This window comes from Myotis yumanensis, unplaced genomic scaffold, assembly GCF_028538775.1.
Source record: "Myotis yumanensis isolate MYYU_CA2020_CCGP unplaced genomic scaffold, mMyoYum1.0.hap1 SCAF_3, whole genome shotgun sequence".
NCBI lineage: Eukaryota > Metazoa > Chordata > Mammalia > Chiroptera > Vespertilionidae > Myotis > Myotis yumanensis.
Window position 1 is genome coordinate 199,866,412 of NW_027223754.1, and position 16,281 is coordinate 199,882,692.

The following is a 16,281-nucleotide window of genomic DNA, read 5'->3' on the forward strand; positions in this document are numbered from 1 at the left end:
AGTCAATTATTTCTTTAGAATTTATAGAATGGTGAGTTTCTTACGCTAGCATGTCTTTACATTAATTAGCTGCCATTTCTCAATAAAGAACTTTCTTATCAACTGGGTTGAAGTTCAGTTCCCTAAAAATGGCAGGGTCACTACTTAATTCTTTCTCTTTAATTACCAGTTTAAGAGTTGGTGTAATAGTTACAGGTAGTATAGGAGGCAAATTAGATATTTTTTCTATGTATCTTCCTCCTTTTTTATTTGTGTATATATTCTAAGGACTCGTGGGATTTTATTTATTTGGAGTTAAAATTAATTGGAGTCATTAATCTTTGATGCAAAAGTAGAGAGATCCCCTTCAAGCTGCCTTTTGTATTTTTTTACATGCTCTTTTAAACTCTTGAGCACTTACCCTTTTTGGTACAAGAAAATATCCCAAGTCCACCTTTGAATGTTTTCTGCTAAGAGTTGTGATTCCTTTTAGTGATTTGTAACTATTTTCTCTTGCTTGACATTAATGTTTCACTTACATCCTGCTTGTTTTTTTCTCCTGCCCTAAATCGTGACAAAACACTTACTAAATTACCTGTTTTTTTTCCTCAGTGGTACTTACAGAGTACATTCATACATCAAGAGGGTAAATCGTTACAGACGTGTTCTTTTTGATCTATCTTACAAGTTCTACAGGGCGGAAACAATAATTGTTATTGTGCCTTTTAATTAAAAGGAATGAACTAATTTGTACATGTAAAATGACCTAAGCTAGGAGTTTTGGTTTACAGATATAAAACATTATCTTAAAGGTATACCCATGAAAAAGGCTCTTAGTTTATAGAAACCAATGGATCTTTGTTATAAGCATATAGTTTCCTCATTTAAAAAGCAATGATAGTTACCCTGTATTAATCCCCTACTTTATATTTTTTGTCTCCTTGGCTTGTATTTTCCAGGAGAATTTTATCTACTAGTTAGCTGACGGATTAGATTTTATGAAGACTATTAAAGTAGCAGCCATCCTCTAAGCCATTTTTCTGTTCCTTGCAGACTTCTAATTTTTCTTTTTACAAAGTATTTTTGGAAGGCAACATATTTCTTTTAAAATTCCAAAGTAACTTTTTGGGCTGCAGTCTTGCAAAGATTTATTTTTATCACCAAATATGCTTACTAATACCACACAAGAGTCCTCGAATAGATGAATGGAATGAATTTGAGAAACAATGTTTTTGTTTCATTCTTTTATTTTACTTCATTTTATTTTCCTTAAGGTACTAAACTATTGCTTTAGAAATTATGAAGCAATGAGGGAAAAATACAATAAAGGCCCCCCAAAAAGTAATCAATTAAACATTTTTACCAGTGTATTAGCTTAAGTCCACATTTTTTGTGTGTCATTAAATGTGATTGATATGTTGGCGAAGAAAGTAAAAAATATCTGTATAAATGTTAATCTTCTTAATTTAGAAAAACTGACTTCAAATTGAGATTGAATATCTGCACTTCAGTAATAATTAAGGGATGGGAAAAGGAACTTGCAATTTTCAGAAAGCTTAAAATTGTTCAACTTCTAAACAAACATTGCAAAAATACTTTGTGGTATGGATAGAATCAGTTTATCTTTATTTTCAGTGTCTTGGTAAAAGCTTCAATCTTGTGGATTTTTTCAATTTAGGCCCTTGCTCCTGGACATCATAACTGTATTTATGTGGAGTGCTTTTCCAGAGAGCCTCTTTAAAACCCACTTGCAAATACAAGAGTAGGGAAACCATAACTGCCATGTTATCTGACCATAATGGTAGGGACAGATTTCTAATTACATCTGTGAGTTAAAAGAAACACTCTAGCTGTGAGGATGCCAAGATGTTTCCTCCTGATGTTTGCCTAGCATCAGAAGGACAAAATTTGCTAGACTTAAAGAACAAGCTGTAGATGTGCCAATTTAAGACCTGGATTTGTATCTAGTGAGGACTAGATATATACGTACTGGTAAATCCTCATTATTTTGGCACAGTAGAAACACAGTGAAACTAAATTGTAGCTTTACAAAATTAAATGTGGGGAAAGTAAAAAAGTTTCTGACTACAATGTGAATATCACTGTTTTCTCTGCCTTGATTTTTGCCAAATTGTGTTCCTCTTTCCAATGTCAAAGGGATAAAGAAGATATATATTTTAGACACACTGTTGCACTGTGAAGTTAAAATAGAACTTTCTGTATTATAGATTCACATGAAGTATTGTGATTTTCTATGAAAGTAAAGATAAAAGGCCCTTTGGAATATAAGCAGAAAACTGTTATGCCTTAGTTTATAAAACTTTATGACAGATCTTAAAGATGATCTTAATTTAATTGTACTTACAAAGAACTTTTCTTTTTAAGGCAATGCAATAAAAACATATGAACACTTATTTGATTCCACAGAAGTTTTTATCCATAGTTTCAATTTTGAATTATCTAAAAGGGCCAAATACATGTAATAATTTTTCTTTCATCATTGAACAAAAACTTACTAACAACCTATTAAGAAAAATGCATTGATTTCCTAATACAATGCCAATCATTCTTTTGTACCTTAAGGATACATCATTTGCTCTCATGGACCTCATAAAGTAGTAGAAATATTAAGAAAATAAAGTGTCAGAAAGTATTAAGATCTTGCAGAGAATTATATAATTGACTAATATGCAGAATTATAACAGGGTGGTAAGGGAATATGTGAATGGCTGGTTACTTTATCTTGGGAAATTAGGGAGTGTCTCTTCAAAGGTAATAAATGTGCTGTATCTTTAATATTTAAGAAAAAAGTTTTATAGAGTTAATAGCCTTATTTTTTAAAAATCAGTTTTGCTGAAATTATATTTTAAGTCCATATTTAAAGTAATCTTATCCTGTCTGATGAGGTTTTTAAAAAATTGACTCTGACTGCCTCCCATGTTTCAAGAATTGTTTTTCTCATGAAATTTAAATAATTCAAAAGGGTGCTATTTTTAAAAGTACTTTTAAGATGCATATGAACTTGAGACATCCGTAATAATTATCTAAGAGACTTCCTAACAATTTGTAATTTTTTATTGCTACCTCTTTAACTCTCTTTATGCCTTGTTTTATCATTTGACTGTGAAGAAATATGAAAGAAATGATGCCCATATCAAGTGCTCTCAAATATTATGCATCTTGTGCTTGAATGTACTAGACTCTATAGCTTTGTTTTGGCCAGTTTACATCGACATCAACTATTTGTTATTATTTCCTTAGCATTTGGTTGAATCTTTTCATTTTAATACTTATTTGGTTTTGTCCAAATCAGTATCTTAATAATTCTCCAAAAGTTTAACCATATAATTTTAGCCCTTATATCTAGCCCTGAAAAGGACATAGAACCAAATAGTGCCAGTTGATCCATGCCCTACCAGTGGTCGGCAAACTCATTAGTCAACAGAGCCACATATCAACGGTACAACGATTGAAATTTCTTTTGAGAACCAAATTTTTTAAACTTAAACTATATCAGTAGGTACATTGTTATTAACTTAATTAGGGTACTCCTAAGGCTTAGGAAGAGCCACACTCAAGGGGCCAAAGAGCCGCATGTGGCTCGCAAGCTGCAGTTTGCCGACCATGGCCTAGGCTACAGGAGGCTTCATTTATTGGCTATCGTATAGTGGCAAATATATGTGGGGCAATGAGATCAGGTCTCATCAGAAATGTAGATTTTGGGGCTGTATCTTATATACCATTTTCTAAAACCCATTTTCCAATAATTATGATAGTTGGTATTTACTCACAGCTTTTCATTGCAGCAAGTTGTTTTTATGAGCAAAGATATATTAATTGTCCAACCCAAACTTTCGGTTTATTTGGCAATTCTTTTTCCCAAAGATCTGAGTGAGATATTGTCATTGAATGATCGTAAGTATTTTTACTCCATATAAAAAATTTATGGATTTAGAACAACTTTAATAAAGAAAATACTATTTTATTGTGTAGGCGAAGTTACTGGCAAAGAAAATTATCTACTCATATTTGAATCTGCTAGTGAATTCAAAGAATGACCTGGCTCTGGCTCATATTCTCAATATTCCTGATAGAGGACTTGGAAGAGAAGCCTTCACTGATTTGAAACATGCTGCTCGAGAGAAACAGATGTCTATCTTTTTGGTATGGATATGTTCCATTTTCAGGATTTTTAAAATAAAGACTCTTTGAACAGTGGATCCGTGTACCTTGATGTAGAATTCTTGTAACTGTGATAAAATAACTGTTAAATTGTTACATTATGTCCTACCTTGAGGTGTTTTTGAAAATCCATAGTGTTTTTATGTTTTTGTCATATCTTTCCAATTTGGCAAGGAGATTTTCTCTAGACGGTGTTTTCCTCCATGTATTCTTTAGAGTACTAGCCAAAGGCAGAATGCCCCTGTTACATGCTTTTTGAATTAACGTTTCCAAGAGCAAACCGTTTGGAAATAGTATGTCTTTATTGGATATACATAAATTCATGTTTGTATTTAAAAACCTTTGGGAAGTCCTGCCATAAAGAAATTTTCAGCTAACCTTGTTATTTAATCTGTTGTTTTCTAAGTTATTTTACTGTGGGACTTTTACTCAGATTATTGAAATTTCATAGAATTTGTCTTTCTAAGGGAACACTCTGGAAAATACTGCTTTAGAATATTGTTTTGGCAGGGGTGCTTTAATGTTTAGTCATCATATGTGTATATTTATCATTGTAAAGGTAAGGCCTTTTGAACTACGCATGATCAAATAATCCTAGGATATGAAACTAGATGGGACTTAGTGATTATCTAGTCTAAATCTTTATTTTGCATATCCAGAAGTTATAGCTTGGAAGAGTTGAATTAATTGCCCAATCAACATAGTGGACACTGAAAACCCCTTTGTCCTGTGCAACAATTCCAGAAGCAGTAGTCAGCCTGTATAACAACATATTCATAAACCAATTATTTATAATCAATGATATAGTCTTATGAACATACTTAATTTGTCCCCTAACCTTTGCTGGCATGAATTCTTGCATGGCACCTGTTCTTTGATTACTTGCTTCTGAATCACTGTGTGGTATGAGTCACAAAAGCGCTTCACTTGTATAACCAGAATCATGTAAATATACCCAGCTTCATAAAGTAAATTGCTGTTTTAACTTATTAATCATTAAACATAACAATCACTTGTTTTAATTCATAGGTGGCCACATCATTTATTAGAACAATGGAGCTTGGAGGGAAAGGATATGCACCATCACCTTCTGATCCTTTAAGGACACATGTGAAAGGATTGTCTAGTTTTATTAATTTCATTGACAAATTAGATGAGATTCTTGGAGAAATAGCAAATCCAAGGTAATGATTTTTTTTTATAAATTACTAATGTGTGTTATTACTCTATCTTTAAAACTTCATAGAATCAGAGGTAGAAATATAAGAGCTATTGAAATGGTCAATCATCAGACCAAACAGTAGAGAGAAGAATAAATATCTAGATGAATAAAATATAATCATGTGACCTTTCTCGCTAAAATTTGCTTCTCTATGATTACAAAATTCTTGCCAAAGTCAAAAGACATGTTTAAATTAAATTTGTTTAGAGAAGAGTGTTTACCATTTGTCTTTATCTGAAAGAAACAGATTTTTGAGGCCTGGGAAAAAACCTAATAGATAATTCTTTTCAAAATTTCTTTTTAAAAAAAATTTTTTTATTGATTTCAGAGAAGGAAGGGAGAGGGAGAGGGATAGAAACATCAATGATGAGAGAGAATCATTGATTGGCTGCCTCCTGCACGCCCCCCACTGAGGATTGAGCTCACAACCTGGGCATGTGCCCTGACTTGGAATCCAACCATGTTCATAGATCGATGCTCAACAACTGACCCACGCCAGCCAGGCTCAACTTTTAATTTAGCAATAAAGAAATCCCATATCAAGAATGAATAAGAAAATTCATGAAGAGATATGAATTATCTATTCTATTTTCTGTTAGGTTTTTTTTGCATAAGTTTTTGATTCATCTGAAATTTCTGTTTTTGTGATATTGGAAATGAGAGATTATGTTTATAATCTTTAAGATTCATTTATAGATGTTTGGATGGTGTGTAATTTTTAGATTATTTGGGTGAGGCAGAGGTGAATTGTTTATGCTAGCAATTGTGGTACTTCACTGTCAATTTAGTTGTTATGCCATTGCATAGTACTAATAAAAATAGCTGGTATTTATTGAATATTGATTATGTGTTAGACATTGTACTGAGCTCTTTATGGGGATTATCATTTGATTACTACAACAACTTTCCATGGTAGATACCATATAGGTACCCAATTTAGAGAGGAAAAAACTGAAACACTGGGATTAAGTAATTTACCCTAATTACATGGTTATCAATTAGCCGAACTGGGATCTGAACTTAGCCAGGTCTGACTCTGGAACCATTCCCTTAACACTGTATCTTATTCCAGAAAACTTCTTTCCAATTCAAGATTCTGGGAAGAATTTTTTTTTTTTATGATTTTATTCTGAATTGCATCCTTTTCTCTTTTTATATGGCTATCCATTACAAGGAGGTAAATTTGGAAGAGGCTTTTGATATGACTTGCAGTCAATATCAGTGACATCATCTGAACTCCCAGATAATGTGTGGCTGATCATTTCTTCTGAGTTAGCAGATAATTTAAAAAAATATTTTATTTTAAGCAAAGCAATATATGTATATTATGGTAAAGTCAGATAATACAGACTTGTAAACTTCCAATTTTTGTGTGTGTGTGTCTGTTTTATATTTACTAATTTAAATGATATTTTAATGCAGCTATTTTTGATTTTTCAGTTTAGATGTTATGTATTAACTTCCTATCCTGGAAGATAAGAATTTGCAACCCACTCACCAACTTCCCAGCACTCCTTCCCACCAGACACACACACAGACACTCACACACACACACACACACACTTCTCTTCCTTCATCCTTCAAGTTATCGTAATCTTTGTTCTTTTTAGTCCTCAAATTGGATCATTTTCTCTCTTTTCCCCATTCTAAATCTATATTTCAGTGAAATTCAAACCTCTTTCCTGAAATTCAAAAATATATCTTTATTTATCTATGGGTTTGTTACCTCAAAGGCAAGTCAAATTTAACATGTTCCAGATTAAATCTTCATCTTTCCTTGAACACCTGCTTCTCCTCCTGACTTGATGAAGCCTCTCTCCCTCCCGTCACCCAAGCAGAAACCTGAAACTTGTCTTAAACTCCTTTTTCTCCTTTCTCTATCTCTTCAGTCACCAAGATCCATCAATGCTTCTTAATTAACATTTTTTTTTAATGTTCTTTCTGTAGCTACTACCTTAATTACATTGTTTATACTGCCCGTTTTCAGATTTTCATTCTTTCTTGCCTGGATTTTTTCCCTTATTTCTGACTTGTTCATTCTACCTCCAATCTTGAGTTGCCCTATCCTGGTGTCCTCACTGCTACCAGTGATCTTTCTGAAACAGCAAATGCTACTTCCATGATTAAAACCCTTTAAAGATTCCAAATGAGGATAAACTCCAGAAACCTCAGTATGGTATATGAATTCTATGCACTTTAACTCCTGCCTGCATATCACTCTGTGTCTCAATGTTAAAACTTAGAGATAAAAATGTATTGAATTCTTGTAACTGAGGATAAATTTGTACTACTTGTCTTATAATAGGGTGATGGTGATAGGGAATCACAATAATCTTTGAGTCCAAAGCAAGATGGGGAATAAATAGGCTGACAGGGAAGAAATCCAAGAATCCATTCTCACACTTATCTCCCCACTGCCAGATTTTCATTTGGCTATCTTGGCTATAGTTTGGCTGCATTTCTGCCCTTTGCCAGTAGGTGCCACCATAAAATGCATACTGTACTTTCACCTGAAAAAAAGAGGTTTCAGGTTTCATAGTTCAAATGTTTAAAATAGTTGTTCAAATGTTTAAAACTCTGTATTTCAAGTTTATTACACAACAAATCTTCAATGGCACACCTGAGTTATATATATTGGACTAAATGTTATGCATTTATAGAATATTAAATCTGGTTTAAATTTTCCAGTTCAGAATTTCATTTAAATATATTTTGGAAGCATTTTGATACATTTTATGTAGCACCTTTAATTATATTTAACTAGAGGCCCAGTGCATGAAATTAGTGCACTCGGGGCAGGAGGGCGGGGGGTCCCCTCAGCCCGGCCTGCGCCCTCTTGCAGTCTGGGAGCCTTCAGGGGGGATGTCTGACTGATGGCTTAGGCCCGCTCCCCTTAGCTCTGTCGCGGAGGTGGGAGAGGCTCCCACCACCACTGCTGTGCTCACCAGCCATATCCCGGCTTCTGGCTGGGCGGCGCTCCCCCTGTGGAAGCACACTGACCACCAGCGGTCAGCTCCTGCGTTGAGCATCTGCCCCCTGGTGGTCAGTGCATGTCATAGTGACTGGTCATTCCACCGTTCGGTCGATTTGCATATTAGCTTTTATTATATAGGATTGTTATAGATTTTTAAAAAATCTCACCTGAGGATATGTATTTAGTGATTTTGGAGAGAGAGGAAGGAAGAAAGAGAGAAACATCTATGGGAGAGAAACACTGATTGGATGAAACCCCTCCAACCTAGGTATGTGCCCTGACTGGGAATCCAACCCTCAACCTTGTGGTGTATGGGATGATGCTTCAACCAACCAAGCCACCTAGCCAGGGCTGGATATATAATTTATTTTAGTAAATAGTTACCAAATTCATGAAGATGGTGAGGAAAAGCCAATCAATCACTCTTTATGGTAGAGAGTTGGCAATTACATTAAAGTATTGCCTACCAATCATTTGTCTTTATTATTGCTTATTGTTCTCCTTCAGTCACTATGTTTTGATACAAGCTTGGGGTTTAATGTGTTTTTCTTCACTAGCTTCATTTTTTTTCTCTTTCTGCTCCAAGGCTTTGATGTGATGCATTTAGTAGTCAGGAGCTACAGTTTACCTTTCTCACCTAAATTCTATTATGTTTATCCAGCATAGTCATAATGTGTCTTCTGGGAAGCCTTCCTGAATACTTCTTTGTTCTCTGCCCTTCTCACTCAAACTTTCTCTATTCCTTTAGTATCTCCTATCGTATGATCAGTTTTGACCTTTTAAAGAGAAAAGTTTTATTCATTTTGTATTTCTAGTGCCTAACACAATTGTCCTGATGTCATTTGAGTTAAAACTTCAGGAGTTTCTAAGCTTTAGAAGTAAGTGTTTGAAATAATAAGCCTCTGTGTTATTGAGCAGATATTTGAAGAGTTAATGGTTGGCTAGTGCATAGTGAATGCATAGCAACAGACTAGGCATGACACTGGTGCTTGGTGTATTTTGCCAGGGGTCAAAATATTGACTTTGACAAGTATCTTAGGTACAGGTCTAATATATATATATTTTTTTCTAAATAAAATACAATCAGTGAATTATATTATTTTTAAAATTTAGCATATTTGTTCTTGTGAAAAGAATGAGAAAAGGGAGGCAAAGGTGACTTTACCTAATATTTAAAGCTTTGTTTTTTGGTGTGGTGTTTTTTTGTTGTTGTTCTTATAATTGACTAAGACAGTCGTTCATATTTTATTACCCTTTTGAATCTTTTCCAAAATGTTTCCATTAGAGATTAATTCCCAGAAAAAGCACATAATGTTAATTGTGTATTCATTTTGGCTATATTTCATCCAGTTATGTCTGTGCTTTTAATTGAAAATTAAGAAAAAATTAGCTGAAAAAGAAAGTGCCTGCATGCTTAAAATAATTCCTAGAGTCTACTGATTACGGTTGTATGGCAGACTAAGTCGGCTGATTGACCCTTCCTTTCACAGTAATTAATAATGCTGGATAACATATTTTTTTTAAATGCTTCTCAAAATACATTGTTGAGCAGGCAATTTCAATGAAAATGCAGACAAAAACTAGAGGAAGGAAGAAAGCCAGAAAGGAAGTCAAAAAGGGAAGCCAGCTTTTATTTTGAGACTATTTGCTGAATTTGGTGATTTGGAGTCTGTTCTTATAGCCACCAATGTCTGCGGGACAGACGACAAAGTCGAAGGACTTCCCAAGGTGAGGAGCATCTTAGGACATACCCATCCTTCACGGCTACCCCTTCAGTGTAAAATGAATTAAGACTAAGGATTTTAACCTGATAAAGGGTTTCTGTGAAAACCTACTTGATGGTAAAACATTTTAGCATTATATTTAAGATTTAGAATGAGTTCTTGCTCTCATAATTTTTTTAACATAGTATTAGGTGCCCATTTCACTATAGTAAGGCAAGAAAAAGAAAAAGGAGATAAAACAATTGAAAAGGAACAAGTAAAACTCTAATTGATGATATGATTATATATGAAGAAAACTCCAAGAATCAGAAGAAAAATGATTAAAATTAACAGTAGAGTTTATCACAGTGTTTCTGGGCACAAGGTTATTAAACAAATAGCAATCTTTCATAGTTTATTTCTTACACCATCACCAAATAGAAAATGTTAAAAAGTAGCATCAAAGAGCCCTAGCCAGTTTGGCTCAGTGGACAGAGTGTCGGCCTGCAGACTGAAGGGTCCCAGGTTCGATTCTGGTCAAGGGCATGGATCGATGTTTCCTTCTCACATGGATATTTCTCCTTCTCTCCCCCACCCCCTTGATCTAAAATCAATACAAATCTTTGGACGAGGATAAAAAATAATACGGTTCCTTTCTCAAGGAGCTAATTTTTTCATAAAATGTTTCCCAAGCTTGTCTAGTCATAAGAATCACCTGTGGTACTTTTACAATAATGCAACTATTTAAGGCCTTCTCTGGAGAGTGTGATTGAATAGGGCAGGATATGGAATTAATCTTTTAAACTAATCCTGAATATTTTTCCTTTTTTTGGGTGGGGGGAGAGTGGGTGGTACTTGGAGGTTTGGGGGAACTGCAACCCAAATTTATTCAGATTCAGGCTTAGTATAAAGAAACAATTGAGTTCAGGTTTTTGGCCATAGTTGGTCCAGTCTCTGGTTTGCTTTAGATCAGTGTTCTCAACCTTCCTAATGCCACGACCCTTTAATACAGTTCCTCATGTTGTGGTGACCCCCAACCATAAAATTATTTTCGTTGCTACTTCATAACTGTAATTTTGCTACTGCTATGAATTGTAATGTAAATATCTGATATGCAGGATGGTCTTAGGCAACCCCTGTGAAAGTGTTGTTCGACCCCCAAAGGGGTCGCGACCCACAGATTGAGAACCGCTGCTTTAGATGATCAGGCAAATTTGGGAGACACTGGTCTAATGTACTATTGCATATTAAGTCTCTGCAGTTTTTTTCTAACTTCCCTTTTCTACTTGGACCATCTATTTAAATGTGAACAATTATATTTCCAATGATCGTTAGGGAACCTGGCTTGTTCCTAAAACATAAAGTCTGGCAGTGAGGCAGTGAGGATGAAAACTTTAATTCCTAATTTCCTTTCTGGCACTATAAACTTCATGGAGAGATTAAACAGCTTACTCAAGATAGAAAGTGAGGGAGCTGCGATTTGTGCTCAGGTAGTCTGACTCCACACTCAGACCACACCGCCTTCTCAACTGGCACAGTGCAGCCTGTCCACCCGGGATGGAGATCTCCTGACCTCAAAAAAAGCCCCCTTCTGTTGTTGACACCGGTAATTTCTTTCTTGTAATGGACCCAAATCCTTTCCTCTATACGTTTCCCACATTGGTTTTAGGTCTGTTATCTAGAGCAGAAACTGCAACCCAAATTTACTCAGGTTCAGGCTTAGTATAAAGAAACCTGGATTCAGGAGGTTTTATAAAACCTTACCTGTGGGCCGTAGTTGGTTGAGTCTCTGGTTTGCTTTAGATCCGTATTAACTAGCTTGCTTTCCTCTTTCATGTAATCACTCTTCTCATACTATAGTGCATTATTACGTGTTCCAGGTCAGTCTCCTTCCCCACCACCTCCTTCCTTCCTAGCCCAGCTACTTAACCATTTTCTCATCTGTGATTTAAGGGTAATAATACTTACTGAATTGGTTTTAAGATTAAAGTGATGTAGGATTCTAGGTATTCAGTGAAAGGTAGCTTTTGTTACCTTAGTTGTGTCGAAAGGTACATATTTTAAGTATATTGTGTATGTATAACTGCATCTGAATCTGTCATCATATATAACTAAATCCTTTCCCTTTAGCTTTCAAATAAAGAAGTAACTTACCTTGTTGAAATGACTTACTTTGTAATTTTGCTTCTAATGGTTCTCATCCTTTTCTTAAATGTGTTACTGTTTGATTTTTAAGAACAAATCCATAATCTTTGAAAAGTATGTTGATTAACTCTGAGAATTATATTGTCAAGCTTATACACACATTGTCATTTTTAATACTATTATAAAGGCAATCTTATTTCCATTTTCAGCATTGCAGGGAGTCGGATACTCTCCGTGATAAAGATGCAGGTGATTAAAGGCCAGAATAGCAGGGATCCTTTTTGTAAAGCAGTAGAGGAGGTTGCTCAGGATTTGGATTGGAGGATTAAAAATATTTTCAATTCTCAACAAGGAGACTTAGCTGTTAGCACCACTGACATCAGTCCTGCACGGGTAATGAGCTTTTTATATTTTATTATCCTTCTATATAAGACATCTTCTCTTCTATTTGTTGTAGAAATGGTTTACTATTGCTACTTAAGTCAGAAGAATGTGTTTCCTGTGTTACGTGGTTGACAATTTAAGTTCTCAATAGGATTATGTAGGATTATGTTGGAGTTGGGTAAATCATAACATCTTTGGACCAAATTGTCTGTATTTGTTAAAGTAGGGCATTGGATAATCTTCAGTATCCCTTGGAGCACTAGCAATTTATAATTCTTGATGGATACTAAGGTGTTCTGTCATATTTTTTAATAATTATTCTTCAAAGCAATTATTTTCCCTTTGGTTTCTCTGGTTCTGACCTCAGTACTAGGCACTTAATAGAAAAGCAACAAAATGGTTTCTATTCAGTAGTTTATTTTTCTTTTACAGAATTTTTCTATTTCTGTGATGTCTTATTTTCTACTTCCATTGCAGCGCACTGTGAACATTCAGAATTTCTCCTATACTTAGAAATCTCTTAACTATATATTCCTAGAACATTCACTTCTCTCTCTCTCTTTTTTTTTTTTAACAGAGATTTTTGAACATTATGCAGTATTATAACTATGGTATTATAGGAAAAATTTTCTACTTTGCTTTTAGCTCTAAAACACAATTATGGAGTATGTGTTAAAATCCATTTGTTACAATTTAGTTATTCAAGTAACAAAAGCCCCTTTTCATTAGATTGTGACAGCTAGTGTATGAAGAAGGACTTTTGCTTATTTTTTATTACTTATTTTATTCACATCCCCTGGGGACTATTTTTAGATATTTCTCAATAACTGCATGTTTTTAGATTAATTTGATGGGGGAGATGCTGAATTGTTCTCCATATATCCCATGTATATTAACAGTTCCTATGATTGGCGTGGCTCAAATGACAGCCAGGTTATTACTATCAGTATAAATCAGGAATTGTCACAACTCAGATAATTAAGAGCATCAATCTCTCCCATTTCCAGTCACAAGAAATAAAAATGCAAAAAACCTGGTTCTTAATTGTATGTTTTTCACCAAATCAGAAATCTTTGAAAAATGCGATTCAATAATTCCTCTGTGAGGTTAATATTAAACAATATGGACTTATCTGGTGCTAATGAAAAATATATATGTTATGCACTAGGTTGTGATAGATAATTGGTTAAAGTTCCAGTATGGGTGTGGATTATAGCTCACCGAACCTGAGCCTGAGTCAGCCAAGTAGAGAAAGGAGGCCAAGACCATTGTTGGTGAAAGCTGAGGAGTGTCCCAGAAAGGGGAGCTTTGATAGCGAGGTATAATGTCCAGCAACCCTATTGGTTAGGCACTCTAAATACCCGTGTTTTACCAGTGATTTAACTGAAGCACATTAAGGTTCAGCAACTTTCCCAGACTTACACAGCACATACAACTAGTAAGTTGTTATCAAAATCAGACAGAAATGCCTTCAGGGTCTGTGCTTACATGTATTTATGTATTATATTTTATCATACATTTTTGCTTATTCTTCTATCTCGTCACTGAGTTTTTCCAGCTCTCCTCTTTTAATCTGCTTTTTCTTAATCTCCACTGCTACTATCTTCTTCACTTTTAAGCTGGATTATTACAGTCTCTTAATTTGTTCTGTCTTCAGATTTAATAACATTCTTACCCTGGAATATGTTTTACACATTGCCATCATTTTTCTAAAATCTAAATAGTATTGTTTTACTTCCTTGCTTAATAAACTAAGAGATTTTTAACAGACTGACTTATAACCTCTTTGCCTGATACACAAAGCTTTTCTAGGCTCATGTCATGTAACTCCCTCTCTATTATCCTATTCTTCAGCCATATCATACTCCCCGGTCCCTGAAAATACCTTGCTCTCTCCTATGCCTTTGTGTCTCCTTCTCTATGAAGCCATTCTTGATTCCAGGGTAAATTGATCACTATCTTTTGTGTGCTCCCAAGGCACCATGTATACCTTATGTTAGAAATAGCACTGAGCACTGTGAATGCAATTATTGCTTACTTATTTTATTAAGGAGAATGTGGGTTCCTTGTGGCAGTGGTTTTTACCTTGGTGGTCTTAGCTTCAAACACAGTGCTTGGGTCTTAGTATGTACTGATCAATGATTACTGAATGAATGAGAATCAACTATAGTTTTTCATTTTTGCATTTCAGTAGATCTTTCTAGCCATTTGTGGGGTTGGTATTTAGATCACCAGAACCTCATCTCTCTTTGGTATAAGAGAGAAAAATACTGAGAAGTTAAATCCTGAGGGAGGTCGCATAGGAAGGTAGAAGCTAAATTTTCTGACTTAAAAGCCCTACGTTATTTTGACTGGAACCTAATGTCTTCCTTTTTGATGATACTATTTTTTGTATTCTTTTGTGCTTTTGGAAGTTGATAAGATTGATTTTAGTATGGCTTGAGGGAGAAATGTTCTCATGCCTGAAAGCCACTTCTTATGGATGATCTTTTATTAAACAACAGAGCAGGAAGGAGAACCGTGGTGCATGAAATGGAAAAGTGACTGATTGACCCAGCCGGGATGATTATAATGTTTACTTAAAATTATTTTTTGTTCAAGCCAAAATCTTATGCCATAAACCATGGCACTGCATACTGTGGCAGAGATACCGTGAAACTTTTACTAGTTCTTTTGGATGAAGAAGCAGCCAGTGTTCCTACCAAAAACAAAGCAGAGCTTTTATATGACGATGAATACACCATTGATCACAATGCAACTTCTATTCTTACACTTTTCAGGTAAGTCATGTGGAAGCTATATGTATGTGAATGTTAACTCTGAGGAGTTTTTGAAAAAGCACCTCATTGATTATAAAACAAGTGCATGCTATGGTAGGAAATGTGGAGATTATAGATAAGTATGATTAGAGAAAACTAAAGTTAGTTAAAAGGAAATTGAACACTTGAATATGAGTTATATATAAAAAGGTGTATTTTGTAAGAGTATGCCAGGTGTTCTTTTATTTATTTATTTTTTGTTTTTTTTCTTTGGAAATATTTATTTGCTTTGCTATGTGTGTCAAGAACTTTGCTAAATGTTTTCATTTATGTTATATCAGCCCTCATAGCAACCTCTTTTAATAATATCCTCACTTTTTAAGTGAAGAATTAGAGGCTTGAGAGGTATGTTAAGTAATTTGCCCAAGAGAGCTAAGTTAGCAAGCAGCAAAGGTGTCTTTCTCTGAAGCCTGGGGTCTCTGCTCTAAGGACTGTGCTATTCTGCCTGAGAAAAAGAGAGAGCATTGCACCAAACTCCCATTGGAGTTGGCATTTACTGTTTCTTCCTCACATTGTGAAGAAAAATACTAAACTAGTGTTGGTATTTCATGCAAGACATTGATACTATCCAGTTTTGACAACAGTTAGATCAAAATCTAGTAAGTTGATAATATTTTTAATTAATGCGTGTTCATTTATAGAAACATTAAAAATTTTAGAACAACCATTTTAAATTGTATTTAGTGCATTATGGAGAATTTTTACAACGTCATCCTATAATTTGATCTTTTCTATTTTCTGCTTGAGCTACTTTTTAGAAATCTAATTTTAGTCTAAAATTGTTCATACACATCCATGCGTGATTGCTTCATGCAATCTCTCTCCTGTGCCTCACTGTCTTTTGTCTTTGAAGAGAAAGGTTAATGATCTATA

At 34.6% G+C, this 16,281-nt stretch overlaps 1 protein-coding gene across 2 annotated transcripts in view; it reads left to right on the forward strand.

The window, feature by feature from the left end:
• PARPBP (PARP1 binding protein) overlaps positions 1–16,281 on the forward strand; it is a 46,440-nt gene that overhangs the window by 14,776 nt on the left and 15,383 nt on the right. The window contains exons 6-9 of one of the 2 annotated variants that reach the window (XM_070407952.1): positions 3,973–4,143; positions 5,191–5,345; positions 12,415–12,598; positions 15,191–15,369. In XM_070407952.1, the coding sequence (XP_070264053.1) occupies positions 3,973–4,143; positions 5,191–5,345; positions 12,415–12,598; positions 15,191–15,369 (689 nt within the window). Of the gene's footprint in view, positions 1–3,972; positions 4,144–5,190; positions 5,346–12,414; positions 12,599–15,190; positions 15,370–16,281 lie in introns of those variants that run through there. The other variant, XM_070407953.1, reaches the window with a different exon arrangement.